General features: G+C 36.9%; 1 protein-coding gene across 1 annotated transcript; it reads right to left on the reverse strand.

Annotated features, from left to right (window-relative positions):
• Positions 1-2836: 2836 nt before the first annotated feature.
• HERC2 (E3 ubiquitin-protein ligase HERC2) lies at positions 2837-21795 on the reverse strand. Its single transcript, XM_065508147.1, has 13 exons — positions 20657-21795; positions 19502-20468; positions 17389-19432; positions 17177-17330; positions 16196-17119; positions 15033-16117; positions 14594-14967; positions 6536-13774; positions 5946-6471; positions 5398-5881; positions 5049-5225; positions 3534-3924; positions 2837-3458 (listed from the first exon to the last, which is right to left on the reverse strand). The coding sequence occupies exons 1-12, from the start codon at positions 21650-21652 to the stop codon at positions 3772-3774; spliced, it is 15123 nt and encodes a 5040-aa protein (XP_065364219.1). The 5' UTR covers positions 21653-21795; the 3' UTR covers positions 2837-3458; positions 3534-3771.
• Between the last annotated feature and the right edge of the window lie 700 nt (positions 21796-22495).

Genomic DNA, 22495 nt, shown 5'->3' on the forward strand with positions numbered 1-22495 from the left:
CTTTTAGAATACTGCCTGATTATTGTATACGGTTGTCCGTCCCATAATATGGAAGGGTGTTTAGAAGACGATTAATAAATCAATCCAGCTGTAAAGTAAAGAATCATAGAAAAACTTGTGTGATTATTTAAAAACAGAAACATATAAATTCATAATAAAAGAGTTCAGTATTAAGGGCAAATGGTGTTGTCACATTTTATAGCAAACCACTGACAAAATTCCCACAAAAAGAACTATTTTTTTTCACTTAATATTGAACTCCTGTTGTTTCATTAAAGATCTAACTACTTACTTTATAACAGCCATTAAGGTTATTTTTGCTAATTTTAGTATTAAACTTACAAACTTATTAAATACGTTTTAAAATATAATTTCTACTTATTTTCTAATTGAAATGACACTTTTTACATTAAGACATTATATTGGATTCCTAATATAATGATTCATTTTCATGCTATTTCTATATATTCAGTGAATTCTTTTTCTAAATTTTCATTGGTTATCCAAACGAATTAAATTTAGGACGTAATTTTGTAAATCACGTCATGAAAGTGATATTTATGTGGAAAGCAAAAACAAAATTTAAAAAATTTTAACCAAAATTCAAGCGTATATAAAACAAAAACATATTTTTCAAATTTTGTTTTTGCTTTCCACATAAATATCACTTTAATGGCGTGATTTACAATATTAGGGCCTTAGTTCATATGTTCTTAGTTATAAATTTCAAATACTAAATAACTAAAATCAATACAATAGATTCCAAAATTTCAATTTAAATTATAGCTATATTTCACTCTAAGATATGTCTATATTCTTTTAAATTCTAAGTACATAATACTTCTATTTTAAAATCACAAAACTAAATTAATACAAACTACTTTTGTTTTAAATATTTAATGAACTCTTTTTATTTATTTTTTTTTTTTCAATTTCTACAATTATTTATTTTATCATAATTTGTTTGCAAGGTGTATTTTATATAATATTGTTTGACTTTTAAGGCTAAATGTTTTTGTTTGTTTAACACATTTTAACATTTTTAATTTTTTTGTTAATTGAATACAATTAATTATTATTTTTTATTAGATATTTAGTTAAAATATATTTTTAAAAATATTGTTTTTTTTTCAAAAGGGGATTAATTATGACTTTAATAATTAAAAGTTTTGTTTTGTTCAAATTTGAATTCAATTCATATAAAGTTAATTTTTTTATAAAACGAACAACTTAATTAAAGCTGTTATTTGTTGCAGTGTTAAATATACAAAATTAATTCAAATTTCTTAGCATACTTTTAGGAGAAAAGAAAAATAGAGTTAAGACTACAAAACATGGCAAGATTGTGGTTCTCCTGAACCACTTATAGCATTTGTGCTTCAATAAATTCTCAAAAACATGAGAATTAATACAATTTCGAAGTAAAACTTTAATTTTAGCCAACTTTTTGCTTGGAAATTAAAATTTCGCCAAGTAATAGACAAATAATAGAATTTTTGTGAAAATTTAATAGTAATGCAAGTAATATGCATTGAAACATATGCATTGAAACCCCCGCATTATTTAATTTAATGTTGCAAAAGTTTGCAGGTCATTGCATTCAGTAATGCACACCGAAAATAATTCTTAATAAATTGTTCGTTTTATTAAAATCTAGCCATTTTTTCTTAAATTTCTTTCAGATTTAAATGACTTTACTATGTTGGTTACTCAATAAAAACATTTTTTATAAAGGTTTTCCTTTTTGTTATATTAAAAACAGTTTTATACTACTTTTAAGGAAATTTGATTCAAATCAAGGACTTTTTGATCTAATACATATAATTTTTTTTATAGAAATCCTTGTTTAATTTCTTTGCTTATTTACTGCTGAAAACTACATAGTTTTTTATGAATTGTAAAACAATTAAATTAAAAAAATCATATACATATTTAAAAAAAGAAACTAAAGAAAAATTAAAAAAAACATCAATTGTTTATGAATATGTTGGAATATAATTGCTAATCAATTGATCTAAAAGGATTAAGCATTGTATTTTTGGGGAAAAACCATCACTTAAACCAAGGCTAAACTTCTAAATTCTTTGGGAACTCTGCACTGCACTATCAATGGTAAAAAAATGGTAAAAAAGACGTTTAAGTATGGAAGATGCCGATCGTTCTGGTCGCCCAGTTGACGTCTCTATACCCGAAACAATTGTAAATAATTACGACATGGAGTTGGCCGATGATGGCTTCAATTTCGAATGATCAATTTTGTATGAGAAATCTTTCCGCAAGACGACGGCTGCACAAAATTTTTCTTTATGGAAATTTACACATAAACAAAATATTACCTCGTTAATTAGCTCATTTCTATTATTCATAGAACCGTTGAAGAGCTATTCTATCAGACCTGTAGCCTATTTTGATCGGAATAGTTTCAATTCCGTTGTTGTTGTTGTAGCAGCAGTGATTGCTGAGTTGACAGCTCTTGGCCGAGTGAAGTCGGGTCATTCCGGTGAGTAGAACCGGCTGTCGTGGGAATGAATTCCGTAGTTTTTATTCCTATCGATTTCGTTTTAGGTTCTTCAGATTCCGTATTTCTGATTTTATTTTGACATGGTTTTTTATATTTTTTGCAGAAATATAAAATATTTTTTGCAAAGAAATATCAATTCCACTTTGAAAGAAATTTTCGTTTTACTTTTTCTGTAGAAGTGAAATGCGGATTTAATTTCACTTCGATCGGAGCAGGGAAGATAGTCTCAACTCAAATCTAACAATTGAAATGAAAGTGTTTTCTTTCAAAACGAATTACCAGGTAAACCAGCTGATAAGTTTAAAAAAGTTATAATTTCATTAATTTACATTTATTTGTTTGCATGAGTAATAATTCAATTTGCCCAAAATACTTCAAAAACAATTGATATTTGTAATATGTATAAAAAAAGTAACTGTAACAAAAATTTGTTTAATTTATATAAAAAAAAATCATAAAATTATTAATAATATTACTAAACTAATACAGCTATGTATATAATATATGTATATCAAGAAACTAATGAAAAAACAAATTAATAAAACCTAAGATTGTAGTTTCTATATTGAGAAAACAAAATTACAAAAAATCTTCAAATATAGTTTTGTTTTAATTAAATTAAATGTTTAGCATTAAAAGGAAACTTCATAAATAGATTCTATATAGTATAAGAAGACAATGTTTACATTAATTTCATTATAATTTGTTTAAATAAATATGTAATAAAGTATGTAATAATACTAAGCTATAGATAATAGAAATAAATACTTTTAATTTATAAAAAAAATAATAATAAATATGAATTAAAGAAATACAGAGAAAAATACAATTTCAAAGCTAAAATCAAACCTTTTGCTGCTGCCATCAAAAGAGGTTGGTTGTTAGACAAGGCCATAATTTATATAAAAAACCAAAAATTCATTATTCTTTTAAAGTGCTAAAAACAAAAAGCAAAATATTAAATTTTATTAGAATTATTATAGAATATTATAAAAGTATTGAAATTAATTACCAATTTTGTGTTTTGTTGCAAAAACATTTGTTTGTTGTTTTTGTGTGTATTTAAACAGTATTGGCGTTTCCTTAACGGCCAAAAAGTGTTGTTTTTTTTTTGTCCACTACTTGTTATTATTATTTATTGTTATTGTAGGGTTTGTTTAAAATCTTATATTTAATACTAAATTTTATTTTGTTTATTTGGTATAATAATAATTTGTTTGTTCGATTTTTGTTTGTTTTGATCATCATTTTTAAACTTCATTTGATGCTACTGATTCTAAGTCACTATTATCTTCGCTGCCGGTTGCTTCGGTGGGATCGCCCATAGCAACACGGGCATATTCATCAGTATCAATGCTTTTGCAAAAATGTATGGCATATTTTAATTTCTCCATTAAAACGGCCTGCAAGACAACAAGAAAATAAAAACATGTTTAACAATTTATTTTTTAGGGTTAATAAATAATTTTTAAAAAAACTAACGAAACTTTAACGAAAAAAATATTTTTTTTAAATGTTTCTTCAAACTAAAAAAAATGTGTTAAAACAAGTGAGATTGCTCTATTCGGCTGTGTCGAATCTTTATACCCTATATTAAATATTTTTAGGAAAAAAATAAAAAAAAAAATTTTTTAAACTACTTCTGAAAAAAATTTTCGGTACAAAAATTTTGGTGAATAAAAATTTTTATGAAAATAATTTTTGGTAAAAAATTTAATTTTTTGATGAACAAAATTCGTTGAAAATTTTTTTTTTTTTTTGGAGAAAAAAAGTGTGATGAATAAAAATTTGTATGAAAACAATTTTTGGTGAAAACTATAATTTTTTGATGAACAAAATTTTTTGGTGAAAAATTAAAAAAAAAAAAAAAAATTTGAAAAATATTTCGAAATATATCTCAGCCATTTGTGGGCAGATTTTCTGCAGGACTGACTATACCCCATATATTGATGTATCAGTTTCACAGATGGCAGATGGTCATGGCTCTATCGACTGCGCTACATATAACGATCCAAAATCAATGTCAACCATTCATTTCATAAATAATAAATATACTTTAGCTTCATTAAAATGCTTTTATTTAAATAGAATTCATTCATGGTTGAACTAATTCGTAATAGAAATAATTCATAACAGAATAAATTCAGTCTTTGAATGATTTAATTTTTGTTAATTCAAATCTAATACAAATTGAATTAAAATATTTTTTCTTCGTTTAATTTGTTTTTAATCATTTACAGAATGAATTGAAAAAATTTACTTAAGCCTACTTGCATAGCCTTGAATTAAAGAAAATTTTACTCATTCATACAATTTTATTAAGTATTTTGTAATGGATTTGAATTAAAGAAAACGTGAATGATTCCATAAGGAGAGAATGAATTCTTAAAGGAATTCATTCAATGCGTTTAGAGTACAAACAAATTGAATACATTGAATTGTTTAATGGAGGATATATTGAATTTGATTTTGAAAATTTAATTAAGAATTCTTTGTTCGGAATATACATATATAAAAAAATACTTACTTTACAGGAGTATCTTGGCATCTTTAATAAAAAGAAACAGGTATAGCTTTCGGGTAAAAAGTGATCGGGCGGATTTTTTTCTAAAACTTGTAAAACAAAGTCTCTGCCTCGAAAATCAGCAATTGTGCGTGGCAGGCGAGTGCGACCCCAAACGAAACGTAAGAAAAGTGAACGTTCCTAAAAAAAGATACAAAAACAAATTTAATATATTTTAATACTTTCCCATTTTTCTACCTCAATTCGTATTTGATTCAATTCACAAAAAGTAAATAAAGTCTTTAAGAATACAAATTGATCTAGAGAAACTAAGGAAACATCCTTTTACAGAGCATCCCCTCCATCTCCTTACCTGATTAGAAAACTCTTCCATAACTTCCCAAAACCATTGCACAATAGCAGAATTGGGATCGAAACCCTTATAGGTTGCTACGGATTTAAGGAGACCCAATGGTATATCGGGTGAACCACAGACCATGGCTTGCAGTTCGGCGGCAGAGAATAATGATAGTAGAGGGACGGGTATTACTTTGGACATGCCATCGCGTACGGCTTTAACTTGTTCATCGAATTCATGTAAACGGAAATTTAAAGCTAAACGCACATATTCCTGGCGATTTTGTGGTGTTATGCGTGTGTAGCGTGTTGAGAGTGGCACTTCATGGCCTTTGGCAGAGGAAGTAGTGAAGGGCAGTTCTAAGGTATTGAATACCTTGGGATCATCGTCCATGTTGCGTATGCACAGCAAGCCGGCCACGTAATCACGATCGACTTCGGTTAAATCCGAAGGACGTAACTGTTCACCGGCCAATTGACGCCAAACGGGTTCGGCAAGACTGTATAAAAATGCAATTCGTAATAATTTAGAAAATCGTACAATATTTTTTTTCTCACACTCACTTTAAACTTAAAGGTGATCCGGTCCTAACCGCAATACCCATTAGTACGCCCAGAAAACGGAACATATTCATTTGTAAAACCGATGTAAGAGTGGGATCCAATAGGAAACAATCGCGATTAGCTCCAGCCTCTCCACGGCCATTGGGTGTGGCTATTAGCAGCGGCACACTGCCATTTTGTAATTCATCACACATTTCCGCTATGGACTCACTATAGCCGCCACCACAATCATCCACAGATTCACCCACAAATTTCACTTTCCAAACACGATGTGGCAAGGATAAAGCCTCTTGTGTTAGTAGCGGTAACTTTTGCACCATTTGACCAAAAACACTTTTCATGCCATCTACACCCGCCAAACCATTGACCGATTTATTGCGTGAACGTTTTACCTGTATGCGATTTAATTCAATGACGGGACCATGTTGTTTATCTCTCACCATAGTGGTTTGTATGACTTTGCGGAAGGCGGCCTCTTTGATGGTGTAAACCAATACATCTTTTAGGGCACCCAAACTGAGATCACCTTTAGAAACAAAAATATATAAAATACAAAAATGCCTACAACTAATTTTAAACGATATGCTTACCTGCTATGGGTAACATGGCCAAACAAGGGCACAACAACTCCGAAAAGTGATGCAATAATACTAATCGGGCATGCAGAGCTTCAGGTGGTAGATCCCTTACCAAATCATATTCCAGCGGGGGATTGGGTGGTGGTCTGACTCTCTCCGACAGCTGTGATGTTGACAGAGCCAAGGTATGAGCCGAGCCACAAGTAACCTTTACAATATGCTTGCCCGTCAAGGCCTGTACCAATCTGGGTCTTTGTATGGCACTTACTGTGCCATCTCCCAGCTGGCCTTCATCATTATCACCCCAAGTAAACACTTCACCACTATCCGTACAGGCTACACAATGCAACGACCCGGTAGCTATAGAAACAACTTTTTTACCTTGTAATGCAGCGACTTTTTTGGGACGTCTCACATGATCCACGGTACCATGGCCCAAACGATGAAAATCGCCTTTGCCCCAGGTGTAGACTGCTCCAGATTTTGTTAGGGCCACCGAAAACTGCGAACCGCATTCCACTTTAATTACACCCAAACCGGATAAACTTTCGATTTTCACAGGAACTTTGCAACCATCAGAGCCACCACGGCCTAGCTTGCCATAATCACCATCACCCCAACTCCAAACGTTATCGTCATCCGTTATACACAATGTCTGAGCATCGCCAGAACCACAGGCTATATCTATGGCTCGGTAACCCAGTAAGGCTTCAACTAATTTTGGTCTCAGTTGATCTTCCGAATCGCCATGACCCAAACGGCCATATCTACCTTTGCCCCAGGTCAAGACGTGACCCGAAGAAGTTATTGCAGCTGAATGAGCACTGCCACAGGCAATATCTACTATACCTATGCCGGTTAGATCATCTATCAGTTTAGGGCGGTCATAACTCATACGATTGCCGTGTCCCAATTTACCATCTTCTCCTTCACCCCATGAATACACTTCGCCGTCGGTGGTCAAAGCCAAGCAGTGTTTACCACCCGAATTTACCGCCACCTTTTTGACAAACACATGTTGCAAAGAAGCAACCAGTGTAGGCACAGCCCATGAATCAGTACCTCCCACACCCAAACGACCACCGCAACCATAGCCAGTGGCAAAGAGTTTTCCATCAGGTGTAACAGCAAATAATGTCTGTTCTCCTCCGGCCAATTGTACGGGCCTCAGTAAACTTAGAGCTTCACAAGGTGTGGGAGTTTTAATGCGACTTCCTTCTAAACCTCCCAATTGGCCACGATGATTATGACCCCAGCCATAGATGGTACTTGCACCTCCCCACGACAAAGCCCAATCATCTGGGCGTCTATTGAGCCATTGCAAAAGCTGGCTGTCGTGATCGCCTTTAAAGAGATTATGATCCTCATGCATAAACTGTATAGTTTCTGCAGCTGCATTTGAGGCACAAGGACCTGCACCACATGAAGCCATATTTTCGTGCAAAGACAATGTCATCACCGTGTCAATGTACTGTATCAAACTGCTAGTGCTGGGTGTTAAAGTATTTACTATATTCGAGGAAGAAGAACAGCCGGGTAGACAAGGTTGTGGAGAGGGTGTAGGATTACTAGCTGTACTTGTTGAGGATCCTATCGATGTGGTAGAGTTCATCATTGAGCCACCAGCTTGCGGTGTATGTATTTGTGGTTGGGGCATCATTTCGGCAAATTTCTTGCGTACTTCCATACAAAATGCCTTGGGCAAATCGTTTCTTTTAATCAATGACTGAGCCACTCGTACAGCAATACAATATCTCTTAAACCAAGCCCATTTATGGACATCAGATGGCGGTAACACCGAGTCCAATTGCATGTCACATGCTAAAGCTGCCAAGGTTTTAAAGTAATCGGAGTGCATGAGGTGTATGCCGCCTCTCACTTGAGGTTCTTCATATTCGTATTGACGCAAAAGTTCCGGTATCAAAGGCATAAGTATGGGGTTCAGAGATGCATCTAAGGGTTTGGGCGCATATTTCGAGAGTAATACTGCATGTAAACGTTTTAAAGACCATATACGTTGTGCAGTGGTTAAAGAATTCAATTGAGCACAGGATGCTAAGGCAGCTGCTAAGCGCAATAACACGCTGCTGTTGTTGGGACTCAAACGCTCATCTAACAAAGCCATCACCAATGGCATAGATGGCTGTGAGAGCACAGCTCTATCGGAGCCCCGTTCGTTCATCAAAGAAGCCGGCATTATGGCATGAACCCAAAAACGCCAACCCCAACCATTTACCGAGCTGTCGGAAGTGAATTTCCAACGCATTCCATCTCCTGGTATGCGTATCTCTGAGGCCCAGTGGGCAAATTCTCGTCCTGATCTCATAGCAATTATACGTCCCGAACCATCCATTATAACCAAGGGGTCATTGCGTTTTTCGGTAGAGCAATTCGAATCAAATTCCAAACGTAAGGCCTCAGCTCCCGGTATTTTAACATGACCGTTGGTGTTCACATTATCAACATAAGGATGGCTGCTCTCTTGCATTACCGGCTTGGGAACTTTTCCCAAACTATGGCGTGAAGTGCACAGATCTTCCAATTCGGTTATACAGGTTTCCAATAGCATAGATCCTATGGAAGGACTGTTGGAACCCAAAGCTATTAATGTCTCCGCTATTGTCTGTGAAGTACTCGAAGGTCCTGTTCTACCAGCCACACTTAGTTTCAATAATTCTACCAAACTTTTAGCCTCTGATTCACCCAGCAGGGAAGTAAAATCATCTAAGCCGGTTAAAGAAGTCTCATTTATCATTTCCTCCTGATTGGTCATGGTGGCCGCCATCACTGACATGGCACTAGCCGACATTTTCGAGTGTTTGTGGGGTGCGGCACTGGACAAAGAAGCCGAAAGTGATAGGGAACCTGTCAAACTCTGGAAAGCACTTAAAGGTCCCGCTGGTGCTGGTTGAATATCGGCCTCGGGTGAGGGTTCGTGTACTGCTGGATCAGTGGCATCCGCCAAAGCTTCTCCTCCTCCCTGTGCTATAATATCATTCGCATTGTTGTTAATTTGCTGTTGGGCATTATTGTTATGTCCAGAATTCTCTCTGAATGTGCCATAATCGTGTTCGATATCACTGCTTACCCGTTCGTTCAAGTTAACCTTACTGTGGCTGGTTAAGGCGGCCACAATTAGTTGGCGGGCCTGCAAAATACTCATGGCATTGAGTACATAGTTCAAAGCGGTCTGGCGAGCACCGTTTGTTTCAAGATTCAACAAAGTTTCACTCAAACTGACTTTTACGGAATTGTTGGTGGCCGAACTAATGGATGATGATGTTGTGGTAGTAACTGGTTCAGCATCATATATTCCCAAACTGGTGCCACCCAAAGGATCCTTGGTGGTAGCAAATGGTACAGGGCCTTTCTTTTCATCCTCCGACGGTGACTGTGGCAAGCCCCAAGCAATAGAATGAGAACTGCCACAGGCTACACGATTTACGAAAACCGAGTCCAAACCAATGACTAGAGCAGGTTTTTTATTGACCACAGTATTGCCGGAACCCTGCTGGCCATGATCGTTATCACCCCAGGCATAAACCTGACCGGTATCTGTTACAGCCAAACAGTGTAAAGCTCCTACGGCTACATGTATAACTTTTCGTCCTCGTAGACCTTGTATGGGTTGTGGTTTACGCACGTGCTGGTCACTGCCATGACCCAAACGGTAGTAGTCTCCCTTTCCCCAAGTCCACACTTCGCCTGTGCGCGTTAAGGCCAGACTAAATTGGGCACCGCACTCAATTTGTATGACACCAATACCGGTTAAACGTTCGATTTCGTGAGGCACCGATGAACCTTCTGAACCACCTCTACCTAATTTACCAAAATCACCATCACCCCAGGAGTACACTGCACCATCTTCAGTTAAAGCCAACGTTTGTGCATCTCGACTTCCACAGGCTACTTGTATAACGCGTTTACCACTTAAGCCAGCCACAAGTTTAGGTTTCAATTGGGTAGCATTATCGCCATGTCCCAAACGGCCGTATTCCCCTAAGCCCCAAGTATACAGTTCACCGGCTGATGTTATTGCAGCACTATGAGAAGAGCCACAAGCAATGTCTCGTATCTTCTTAGATCTTAGAGATTCAATCATTTTGGGTTTGTCCATAGTCAGACGATTACCGTGGCCCAGTTTGCCATCCTCTCCTTCGCCCCAAGAAAACACTTTTCCATCTAGAGTAAGGGCCAAAGCATGTTTGCCACCCGAATGAACGGCCACCTTCTTGACAACATATTGATGTAAGACTGGAATTTGACGTGGTACCGAAATGTTAGCACTAGTACCCAAACCCAATCTACCATTAGTTCCCTCTCCACAAGCATAAACTTTACCATCTTGTGAAACTATAAATAGAGATTTAGAGCCACCGGCTATATGTATAGGCCTCAAACGACTTATGGTTTGTGAGAAAGTGGGCACTTTTACCTTGGAACCCTTTAAGCCGCCCAATTGTTCTTTGTCATTTAAACCCCATACCATTACGGTGCAAGGCGGATCACTTAAAGATAATTTCGGATCAGCATAAGATGATAAGGAAAGGTTTTGATTCGAATCAGACAAGCTATCATATTCACAAGCCAAGAACGAAGCATTCATAAGCATTAAATCCAAATCAGTTTGTTTGCGTCTACCAATTATATTCAAAGAATGAACTTTACATTGTATGCCATTATTACGACATTGTTTTATAACTATCTCAATCCAAGGATAATATTGTCTTACATCAGTCATAAGAGCCACTGTAGTGTCTGTATTTTTAATCGATATCCAGGAATATTCTTTCAAATTGCCAATACTATCTCCTACGCGTGTTACCACCAACGAAGGCATGTGCGAATGGTCCGAGGGACTAACAGTGATGGAAAGACTGTGTACTAAGACATTTTCATGCATTTCCAAACGTATCCAATGTTTACCCTGGGTGCTAGAAGAACTTTGCCAGCAGTTGGGACTACGATCAAGTAAATGTTTAGCAGTCACTTCATTTGAAGACACGCTCAAAGAACGTATGCAACGCGACCAATCTTCAATAAGATCCGAAGTTGCTGGTGCTGAAAGACTATTGAATCCCAAAAGAGTACTGCCCTGAACCGATGTTCCCACCGTTTCTATATCATTAACCGAACCCTTCCAGCCTGGATGTTGAGGAAAATCAACACTAACATTTTTGCCACATACAGCGGTGACGGTTCCCACACTGCCTCGCATTACATTTCCCCATTTATAGCGTGGTGCAGCTCTCATGCGCACCTGAGAACCAATGACAATTTGCGATGACTGTCTTTCCAAATTCATAGCCGTTGAAGAAGATGTTTTTTCTACGGGCTTTTCCAGAAGTTCTATGTGCACAAAACAGACCCAATAAGTGGTGCCATGTAATTGCCAATCAACTTGCACGTTTAGATCATTTAGACCCTCCGTATCCACTTTTAACACAGTGCCAATATCTCCCCTTTTTAGCTCCTCAAAATTGCGACAACAACGTACAATCATGCCTGGGCACACGAGACCTCTTACGTACATGGCATACTGATCGGCGGTTTCAAAATCTAGTCTACTCTCGTATTTAAAAGGTTGGTCTTGTATCGAAGAACCCTCCACAGTATCGGAACTGGTGTCAACACTTTCATTATCGATGTCACATTCTGGATCTTGCAAGGAAGTTAACTTTTGCTGTTGGGGCAAAGAAGCATCGGATGACGAATGACCCATTATCTCAATGGGATCGTTATAGTCAACCGGATCGATAGTATTATTACAAATATCGGGATGTTCTAATATCCACTGAACTATTTGCTCGGGTGTTGGTGTCATGGGATAGATGGTAAGTTGTTTTACGGCCAATTCCACAGATTTTTTACTAAAGCCCATTTCCATGATTTGCGATATTAATGATGCCGAAGTATTGATAGAGGTGTCAGCTTCTTTTAATTCTAAATTTGTGGGATTGGAGGGATTTGAGGTGCCAGTAGCTTCATCATAAACACCCATATTGTAGATGGGGGTACCATGTATCATGGTGGGTTGCATAGTTGGCATCAGACCACCTAAACGTGATGTGGAGGAGGTCAGTTCATTAAGTTCTGAGTGTACTTGTGATGCTAAAACCTGGGAACAATTAAGAGCGGCGGTAGCCAATTCACTATAAGTGTAGCAGGCTTTGACTGGAGATGGTTGAGTGGCCCGTATGAGTATGCTTTGTATAAGTAATTCAGTGTCGTTAGCACCAACAAAGGAACTATTACAGGGTTCTTCATTATTCACATCATGTTGACTATGTTGTTCAACATTGCTGGCTGATTTTTGAGCCTGTTCTTCCTCCGAAACGCTTTCTTCCGATGAATACGAGCACATACCCGGTGATCTTTGTTTTAATATCTTTCTCAATGAAGTCTGATGTCTGTAGAGGACACAATTGGAGTTCAAAACCGACAACTGTATTTGCTGTGAACGTAGTAAACTTATGTCTATAATATTCGGCACAGATTCCTTGCGTTCTCCAGGACCGTATAATAACACCGACCAGGAATTCAGCAACATTTCATTCATGGGCAAACGTGATAAACTAAATACCGAATAATCTGCACTCTCCAAAGCGGCACTTAAGGAGATCTTTCTGCATTCCCCATTTAACGATTGATTGTCCGTGCTCAAGAGGCATTTTCCCTTTGTGGTAAATCCATATATAGTAGCTGTAGTGCCTTCATGGCAAACCTGTAAACCCACTCTTGGCCGTATATCACAGCCACCAATGGTTGTTAAAACTCCCATTACAAATATATACTCGTTTTCCAAATGCTGCAAATCCAAACCATCTTCCCCAAATAATTCCGCTGCCACACAAAGTTTTTGTGAAAGAAACGAATTGATTGCCGAATTCCATATGGGTAGAGTGTGTAATTTTCTCAGCAATGTTATAATCTCTTCGGCTACGGTGCCCGAGTGAGAGGCGGTCAAAAGTATCCGTGGTTTGTTTTCAGTTGTAGTTTGCAACAACGACGAATCATTGGGGCAATATAGTGTTATTTTACCCAAAGTAGAGAATATTTGTCGTACTAGAGAGGTCATTTGTGGCAGATCGCCTTCATCGATCCAATGAATCAGGACTATTTGGAGTAAACGCAAGCAATGAATTTTACGAAAAACATCTTGTTCACGAACTGTGGGCTGTTCTAACAAGTTTATGTAGAAATCAATCCAAATGCGTGATGTTAAATACTTGGATAATATTGAAGATTCTCCTGAAAATTTATACACAGTTTTGTTTAAATGTTTCCGGGAATAATTTATGAACAATTTGGGAGAAATTTAGATGAACAAAATATTTTGATTGAAAAATAAGCAATCTAAATTTGCAACATGATATTTCAAGTTGGAATTTTTCCAGAGAAAAACAAATATTCGAAATTCAAAAATTTTCAGAGAAAAACAACAAAATTAAATTTATTACAGAGAAAAACATAGAAATTCGAATTTTCTGTTCGAATTTCTGTTTTTCTATAGAAAAATACGAATTTCCAATTTCTATGTTTTTCATATTTCGAAATTCGAATTTTTCTATAGAAAAACTCAAATTCGAATTTTACTATAGAAAAACACAAATTCGAAACTCGAATTTTTTATAAAAAAAACACAAATTCGAAACTCGAATTTTTTATAAAAAAACACAAATTCGAAATTCGAATTTTTTATAAAAAATCACAAATTCGAAATTCGAATCTTTCTATACAAAATTCGAGTTTGATTCGAATTTGTGTTTTTTTTATAGAAAAATTCGAATTTTTCTATAGAAAAACACAAATTCGAAATTCGAATTTTTCTATAGAAAAACACGAATTTGTGTTTTTCGAATTTCGAATTTTGTTTTTCTATAGAAAAATTCTAATTTTTCTATAAAAAAAACACAAATTCGAATCAAACTCGAAATTCAAATCAAACTCGAAATTCGAATTTTTGTATTGAAAAATACAAATTCGTATTTCGAATTTTTCTATAAGAGAAAATTTTAAAATGAATAAAAATAAAAAATATTCAAAAACTTAAAATTTTTCTCCACCTACCCGCAATCGCCTTAAGGAAACCCAAAGTTGTCCAATTATCCAAACCGCAAATATTGGCCAAAGTAGAGTCTGGATTTAGAATAGCTCGAAACATGGACGATATGCCACGTACAGCATTCTTGTCCATTTTTTCGGAATGTAAACCAATACCCACCGATACGATTTGCAACAGTTTCGTACAGGCATAACGTAGTAATTTTGTAGGATGAGATTCACCATTCAATGAAGAATCTGTGGCAATTTCATCTTTTTCAGTCTCTGAATCGGGAGAAACAATATTTAAAGCACTGTCAGCTAAACGTAAATCGTATTGATTCTCCTTGCCCATGCGGTAAGAGTTTGTGGCACCGGTGTACCACTCAACACGCACCCAACTATCATAATAAAAAATAAACTTACAATCTAGCAATTATATTTAATATATATTTTCTTTGCCTACCCATCTTCACCCACTTCACTTATGATTCTTCCTTCTCCCGGTGGATTACCATCTTGATCACCCCACTTCCAATCGGCTCCTCTAACAATTCTTGTACCAATTTTCATTAGTTTTGCCAATTCTGGTCCAGTTAAATTTGCTTTATTGGATTTTTGCTTAAGAATTGTATCCTCATAAACTGTGGACAATTCATAGGTGTTTTTAACAGCTGGCACATCGCCTCCCGTTTGGCTTAGTAAGCCCAATACTGTACCCAATGTTCCCGAATTGACAAGTAAACTAAGTTCATTAGCTCCTATATCCTTAGCCAATATACCAAATATACTTAAAAGAAATCTGGCTCTGGGTAATTTTTTCAAAAACACATAAGTACCCAAATTGGTATTATCCTTGCCAGCGTTAATGTGTTTCGATTTTAAATGTATTTGTTCTTGATTAACCAGTCTTTGCAATTCTTGTACGGCCCATTCTAAAATACGAGCCTGAGCCAAGATTAAATTCGCTTTCTGGAAAGCTGTTATGGAGCCAACATCATCCAATATATTTGTGGTAGTATGCTTATAACCCTTCAGGTGTAAACCTAAATAACCACTCAACATATTGTATTTTACCGCATCCATAAGACCATTCACCTGCAAAATGGTGTGGAACATTTCCAAGCCTTGGCGACGTATTTGATAGCGTTGCACTTGACAGTACATGGCTCGACGTACCGTCTCAACATCACAGATTTCTTGCATTACAAATTCGACAATTTCATTCATTAATTGAGTATTTAAGTCACCAGAAAAATACCATTTCTCACAAAGTTTACGTATAACATCGTTACTAAGTCGGGGTTCTTGTTCTGGTTTTTTATCATCGAAATCAAGATCACTTGCTTGAAATTTGATTTCTTCGTTTGAGGTTTTTCGTTCAGATAATATAAGATTGTTATCACTGCCATCTAGAAGATTTTCATTAGATGGATGATTGGTAAGAGGTGATGGAATTTGAACTGTTGCAATCGGCATAAGCGAAGCATCGGTAGCTAATGTAGAGTTTTTATCAATGCTAACAGATAAACTGGCTTCCAAAAGAGATTCCTGAAATTGTAAAAAATCTTGCTTGAATTTGTCCTAGAATAATTTGAAATTCAAGCTTTAATTTTGTTAACAACTTACTTGTGATTGTGATTGCAACTTTTGTGCTACATTTTGACTCTGTATTGTTACATTTAAAATATCCTCCGGCTTTGCGCACACCAATTGCTTCTTAGCCACACGCATTTCCGCTATGATTTTGCGTACAATTTGTTTAAAGCGCGGCAATTTGTGGAGTATCGACAGTTTTCTTAAACCCTCTTGTTCTAGGCTCACAGCCGGCCTTATTTCATACAGCAGGAAACGTAAACGTTCCAACATGGGAGCACATACCTCCTTATAACTACGATTTAGCTGCTGCCTTATACGTACCACCGACCATTTAGTTTGATAAATCAAACGTATTATTTCCGCAATTTGCTTTGGCAACTTATAAATCGAATTAGCAGCTGTTACGCCAGTCAATTCTTTTTCAATGGTTGAAAGTATTAGACCGCCTAAACTTTGATGCCTGATGAGAACAGCGGTTAGAAGACGTTCTAACTCTTGTACCGGGTGTTCTGGTGGAAATTCCTGATGCCATATTAAATTGTTATCCTTGCAAAAACGTTCGGATATAGTCATCCAAGTGACGACTAAGGGATCCGTTAAACGGCCATCTGATAGACCAGATACTAAGGTCTCAATGCGTTGTTGTATGTTATTGGCCGATGTTTGCATTACACCCACAGTGGCTATAGCATGAACCGGTGGCTCTGTAGGTGTACTGCCAGCCGTACTAGCACTACTGCGTGCCTCACCTTTTTCCTCATCAAATGGATTACTGGGTTGTAAAACTTGTAGGCCACCTCTTAAGATACTTGATTTTATGATGGTTTTACATTGTAACTCGGCTGGCTGGGCCGGTGGACCAATTTGCAGCGTATTGGCCACTAGACCTAATAAGTAGGCTAAAGACCTTTCGGAATTGAAGTGGGTAAGAACTTTACTTTGTTGCAAATGAGGCTGCAAAAGAAATATATTTAATATTTATTTTATTAATGCAATTTCGATTTATTTAACCTTTTCTTCACTTATATTGGGAGCATAGCGTCCCACTTTATGATGATTTAATATAAATTCTAAACACGAGCGATAAGTTGAGTTATTTAATTCCGAGGAGAGATCCTTGCCAATGCTGTCCTCGAGAAATTCATTTAGCGATGCCACTTCATTTCTAACAAAATATGAATTTTATAGCAAAAGCCAATTTTGAAATTTAAACAAATACTTACTGATAGTCATTAAGATCACAGACATAACCATTTATAATGATCCATTTACCGCCATCCAATATTTGATTTTCAAAATCATGTTTCCTTATTAACAACAACTCTTCGGGCTGTGTGGTGGAAGTGGTATTTTTAAGATTACCGCGACATATAATGCCTGGCCAGCCCAAATCATCGGAGTCTTGTATATCACTATCACATATAAGACGATTCAAATTGTCCAAAGCATGTAGCAGGGGTACAAAGTGATGGGACCAATCGAATGCAGGCATTAAATTAGCTCTATCCCGTTTCAGTATTATAAGGCCAACTAGCAATTCATAGAGTAGAGTATCGGAAATATCAGTCATTAGAATATCAGCCACACCTTCTTTGCCTTGCAAAGCAATTTCATGGGCTTTTTGTAGGGAATGTATACAGAGACTAACAGCACTTTGTAGATATTTGCTTAGCAAAAGTTCAGCACCAATAAGATCTTCTGTTTTAGGACTCTGATGTATATGGGAGAATAGAAGACGTTGAAAACGATGTAACAGATCTAAACTCGGACTTGAGTGTTCTTGTGAATGTAAAATGGATAAAGATGAGAGCGAAGGATTCTCTTCCTCAGGTTTAACAATGCCGGTGCTCAAGAGAAGTTGTGTTAGTTTGGCTTGAGTCAGGGCTGAATTGTTGCGCAATAATTGCTTAATAAGATGTAGCAGGGGCAGATTGTGGCCATTGTCGGCACAATCATTGGATTCCAAACGTATGGCTTGTTTTAAAGCTGTTTCCAAACCTCCTTCGGCCATTAAGGAACCCACCAATAAATCAGTCATAAACCGATGACCTGCAGTAGATATACCAGGTTCTGAGGGCAGAAGGGAGGTTAAAGTTTGTGCTCGTTCCGAAGCAGTAGGCAATAAAACACTCCAGCCTACTTGTAAAGCCCATTGGGCAGCTTCTTGCATGGTTTTTAAGACATTTGCTCCGCCAGCCAAACTTAAGATTCTGGTTTTCAAACTCACCAAAAGACGAGAACCTTCTGACAGACCCACTGATTTTGGAGTAACACCATTAGCTATTAAAGCATGTAGCTGAAGCCTTAATAGATTCAAACAAGCCACTGCCACACATTCAGCTTCTTGGTTGGGTGTTTGGCGATTATTGGAATCTTGGCCACACACCATACCCAACAATTGATCCAGTAAACGAAACGTATGTTCACTTAGATCTATGACGAAAGGTATACGAGAAGGTATACCCTGTATAGATGTTTGACTCCAGATGATACTTTGGGCGGCGCCACATGCAATGCCAAAAGCATATACCGAGGGATGAGTAGCCAATATGGGTTGTTTGACTAAAGGATCTCGGCATATCGATGAGGGACATATTTGTTGGTAGTCATTGCGTCCCCAACCAAATACTTCACCACTCGAACTTAATGCTAAGCAATGAGAAACGCCTATGGCCACATCTATGATGATTTTTGATTGTAAATTGTTAATAAGTTTTGGAGTACTCAAGCATTGTACTTGTTTGTCGAGTTGATTGTGGCCCAAACGTCCGCCGCTAGCTTTACCCCAGGAATAGAGTTTTCCCTCACACGTTAAGGCCACCGAGAATTGAGATCCTGCAAATACACGCTGTACCCGGGGTAAAGTCTCAATAAGTTGTGGCAACTGAGAGCCATTGCATGAACCATTTCCTAGTTTACCAAAATCTCCATCACCCCAAGCATAAACCAAACCTGCAGCGGTAACAGCCAAAGTATGGGCATCTCCACTGCCCAAAGCAACATCAACTATTTTATGCTCAGCTAAAGCAGCCACCTGAGTGGGTAGTAGTTTATCATCGGAATTGCCGTGACCCAAACGTCCATAAGTGCCACGCCCCCAGCTAAACAAAGTGCCGTTATAGGTAATGGCTGCACTATAAGTGCAACCTACATGAATCGATTTAACCGATCTCTCTAAGGTGTTGATTTTGGTAGGATGTTCTCTAGGCAGAGTATCACCATGACCCAAACGACCGCCTACACCATTACCCCAGGAATAAGCATTACCTACAAAATTAGAAAATTATTGTGTGACTTATAAAATAATTATTTTTGAGGTTTACACAAATGACTTACCCATACTGTCCACAGCCAAGTAATGACGACCCTCGCAATGCGCTGCCACCGATATAATATGTGTTTCTGCCAATTCCTCAATTAACATGGGCTCTGTTTCCGGCTTTGAAATGCGCCATGTATACATTTTACCATCTTGAGTTAAAAATAGCACATATTCCTCGGATATGACCACCTGCTGAACTTGAAAATAGAAATTCAAAACAGGAGCCGAATACTGCGAACATATATTGTTAACACCCGGTGGGGGTATACCAACTGCTGGTTCTGCAGTGAAACCGTATTGATTTGGATTCAATGACAGCCAGCCCAAGGCATATATACGCTGCTCATGTAGCTGGGGAGTGCTGCTGGCCGACAAATTATTGTTATTATTAGAGGTGGTAACACTTTCTTGAGAATTTTGATTGGGCAGCGAGGTGGCTTTGCCACACGATCCATTTGAAGTCTTATTGTTGATATTCATGGCAAAGTTTGTTGGCATTTGTATGGAATGTCCTGTAGGCATATGTGGCTTGGCCAAACGATCCAAGTGGGATATGATAACAACAGCTGCTTGTTTCAAGTCTACATTTGCCGTCTCTTGTTCGGGTAACGTAAGAAAACGTAAAAAACATTCGGTAGCACTGGATGGTAAAATGTCCGGAGCCGTATTTGTTGTTAGACCATAGTTCCCAATGGCTTCGTAACGTTTAAGTATGGGCACCAAAGGAGCTCCAGCATTTTGCGGCACATCACGGTTGTCATCGGTAGCTTTATCTTTATCCCAAAGCGTTAGAAGTAGGACAACAGCTTCTAGGGTGGCGGCTAAACTGCCCTTTTGAGCACCTAGCTCGAGTAATAGGCATAGGGCAGTGTGACGATCTTCTTTGGGCGCTGTACAGCGAGTTCCCATGGGATCGCCCAAGGCTACTTGACGTAGAAATTTAATTGAACGTTCCAAAACTTCGATCCAAAGAGGTGAAACCTGTAAGTAATGGTAATACATACACATTGAATATTTATGTAAACATAAGCTTTTTAATTTTGAATATTTATCTCAAATTTGTTAAACAAATTTGAAATGGTCTGATGACTTGAAAAATATATTTTATTTGGGAACTTTTTTCAGGAAGTTTTTTTTTTTGTTGAATATAATAATTTATAGTTTCTTACCTGAGATGTATCGAATAGCAAAGCTTCCGGTAGATCCTGCAAAGATTCCAATGCCTCACACAACAATTCACTGCACATTTCCGTATCCTCGCCAGAACGCCAAGCACGACGCAAAAAGAAAAATGAAAAATTCAAAGCAGCCCGTGTACAAACTCTAGCCAAACCCAAGGTGGCACGTTCACTATCACGCACAGGCGAACGTAATTCCTGCGATGACTGTTGAGCATATTTGGCAAAACGTTCTCGGCCGGATAAGCGACTGTCATCTTGAAATTTATTCATATTTTTATCGATTGGATTTAAAAATGGATTATTCGAGTTAGAGGGTGGCTGTAGTAGGGGTATGTCTAAGGTTTGTTGTTGTTGCATTTGGGCTTGTTGCTGCTGCTGTTGTTGTTGCTGATGTTGTTGTTTGCATCTGGCCAGAGACACGAAATACCGTTCATAGATAAACAATTGCTGGCGCAAATGTATTGAAGACATACAATTGCCAGCAGCTTGCAAAGAAATCTCATGCAATTCATTGAGTAAGGTTTTTTGACACTCAACTTTAGCTGAATTATTGGGTGTTTGACCCCATAGCCAAGACTCAAAGATGGCATCGCTGGCAATACGTTGGGCTGCCACGGCCGCAGCCTGAGCTGCAGTGGTGATTTTTTTAATTGTCGCATCCGAATCCAAAGTATGGCAAGCACTACAATTACAGGCCGACAAGGGACCACAATAGTCGTTGGGACAACAAGAACATTGTAGTTTTTGCACACCGCAATAGTGTTTGCCATCATCTCCCAAGTAAGACAAATTACCAGCTGCATTCAGTACAGCCCCGGTGGCAGATGAAACTAATTCACAGTCCTGTATTAGATTATTCCACAATATGGCGGCATCTTCGGGGTTTCGTAGACTGGCTATTAGATCGGCACGCACCCATTTGGTATCCAAATATGGTAAAGGTCTCAAATACAAGTCTGTGCTATTATTGGAATTTGTTGTCATTTTATGGGCAATAACAAAACGTTTTCTTTGCAATAGTATTTTTATTGTAAAATTTAGTTTTTGCTTCGCTTTCCTTTTAGTTTAATCCATATTCTACGCAGTTTTTAATTCCAGCTCAATGAGATCAATTTTCGATTAAAAACTGTGTTTTTTGTATAAAAAATAAATGAAATTTATATGAAATAAAGTTGCAAATAAATAAAATACGATTTGTTTATTTTCAATGCCTTTAACCCCACGTTATTGTTGTTGTCGTTACTAAAAACAAAAACTGTTCTCTACAACAACACAATTGTTATTGTTTATTTTTAAACATTTACTCACACACATTCACATGCTTACAAACATTAACCACACACACTTTGCCCCCCACCGAAAAACAAAATTTTGAACAAAGCTTCTCTTGTTTTTTTTTATTTTTGTAATTGCAATTGTTTTTGTTTTTATAGTAATACAAAAAAATATGAAGAATGAAATCAGTGAGTGGTTTGAGGTTACTATAGCAGCGAAATGGAGTTTTGATTTTCTTTTTGTACCTGTGCACTTATTAATAGTGATGCCAGAAAATGGATACTACTTTACCCCATCCATAATTTTTTAATAATAATTTAGTTTTAGGACACTGCTACACGTTCAATATATATTGACCGCGATCCAGTATCGCGATATTTATTGAACATGTAGCATGCAGAAATAATGGATCGCAAAATAACCTAATATTCTGAAATCCAGATAGCAATCAAGATATCACTATATATATTGATCATGTAGCAGTGCCCTTAAATATGTATTAGATCATTTATAGTGACCCAAATTGGACAAATAAGTAGTCAAAAAACTTAT

This window comes from Calliphora vicina, chromosome 4 (genome assembly GCF_958450345.1).
Source record: "Calliphora vicina chromosome 4, idCalVici1.1, whole genome shotgun sequence".
NCBI classification, from domain to species: domain Eukaryota; kingdom Metazoa; phylum Arthropoda; class Insecta; order Diptera; family Calliphoridae; genus Calliphora; species Calliphora vicina.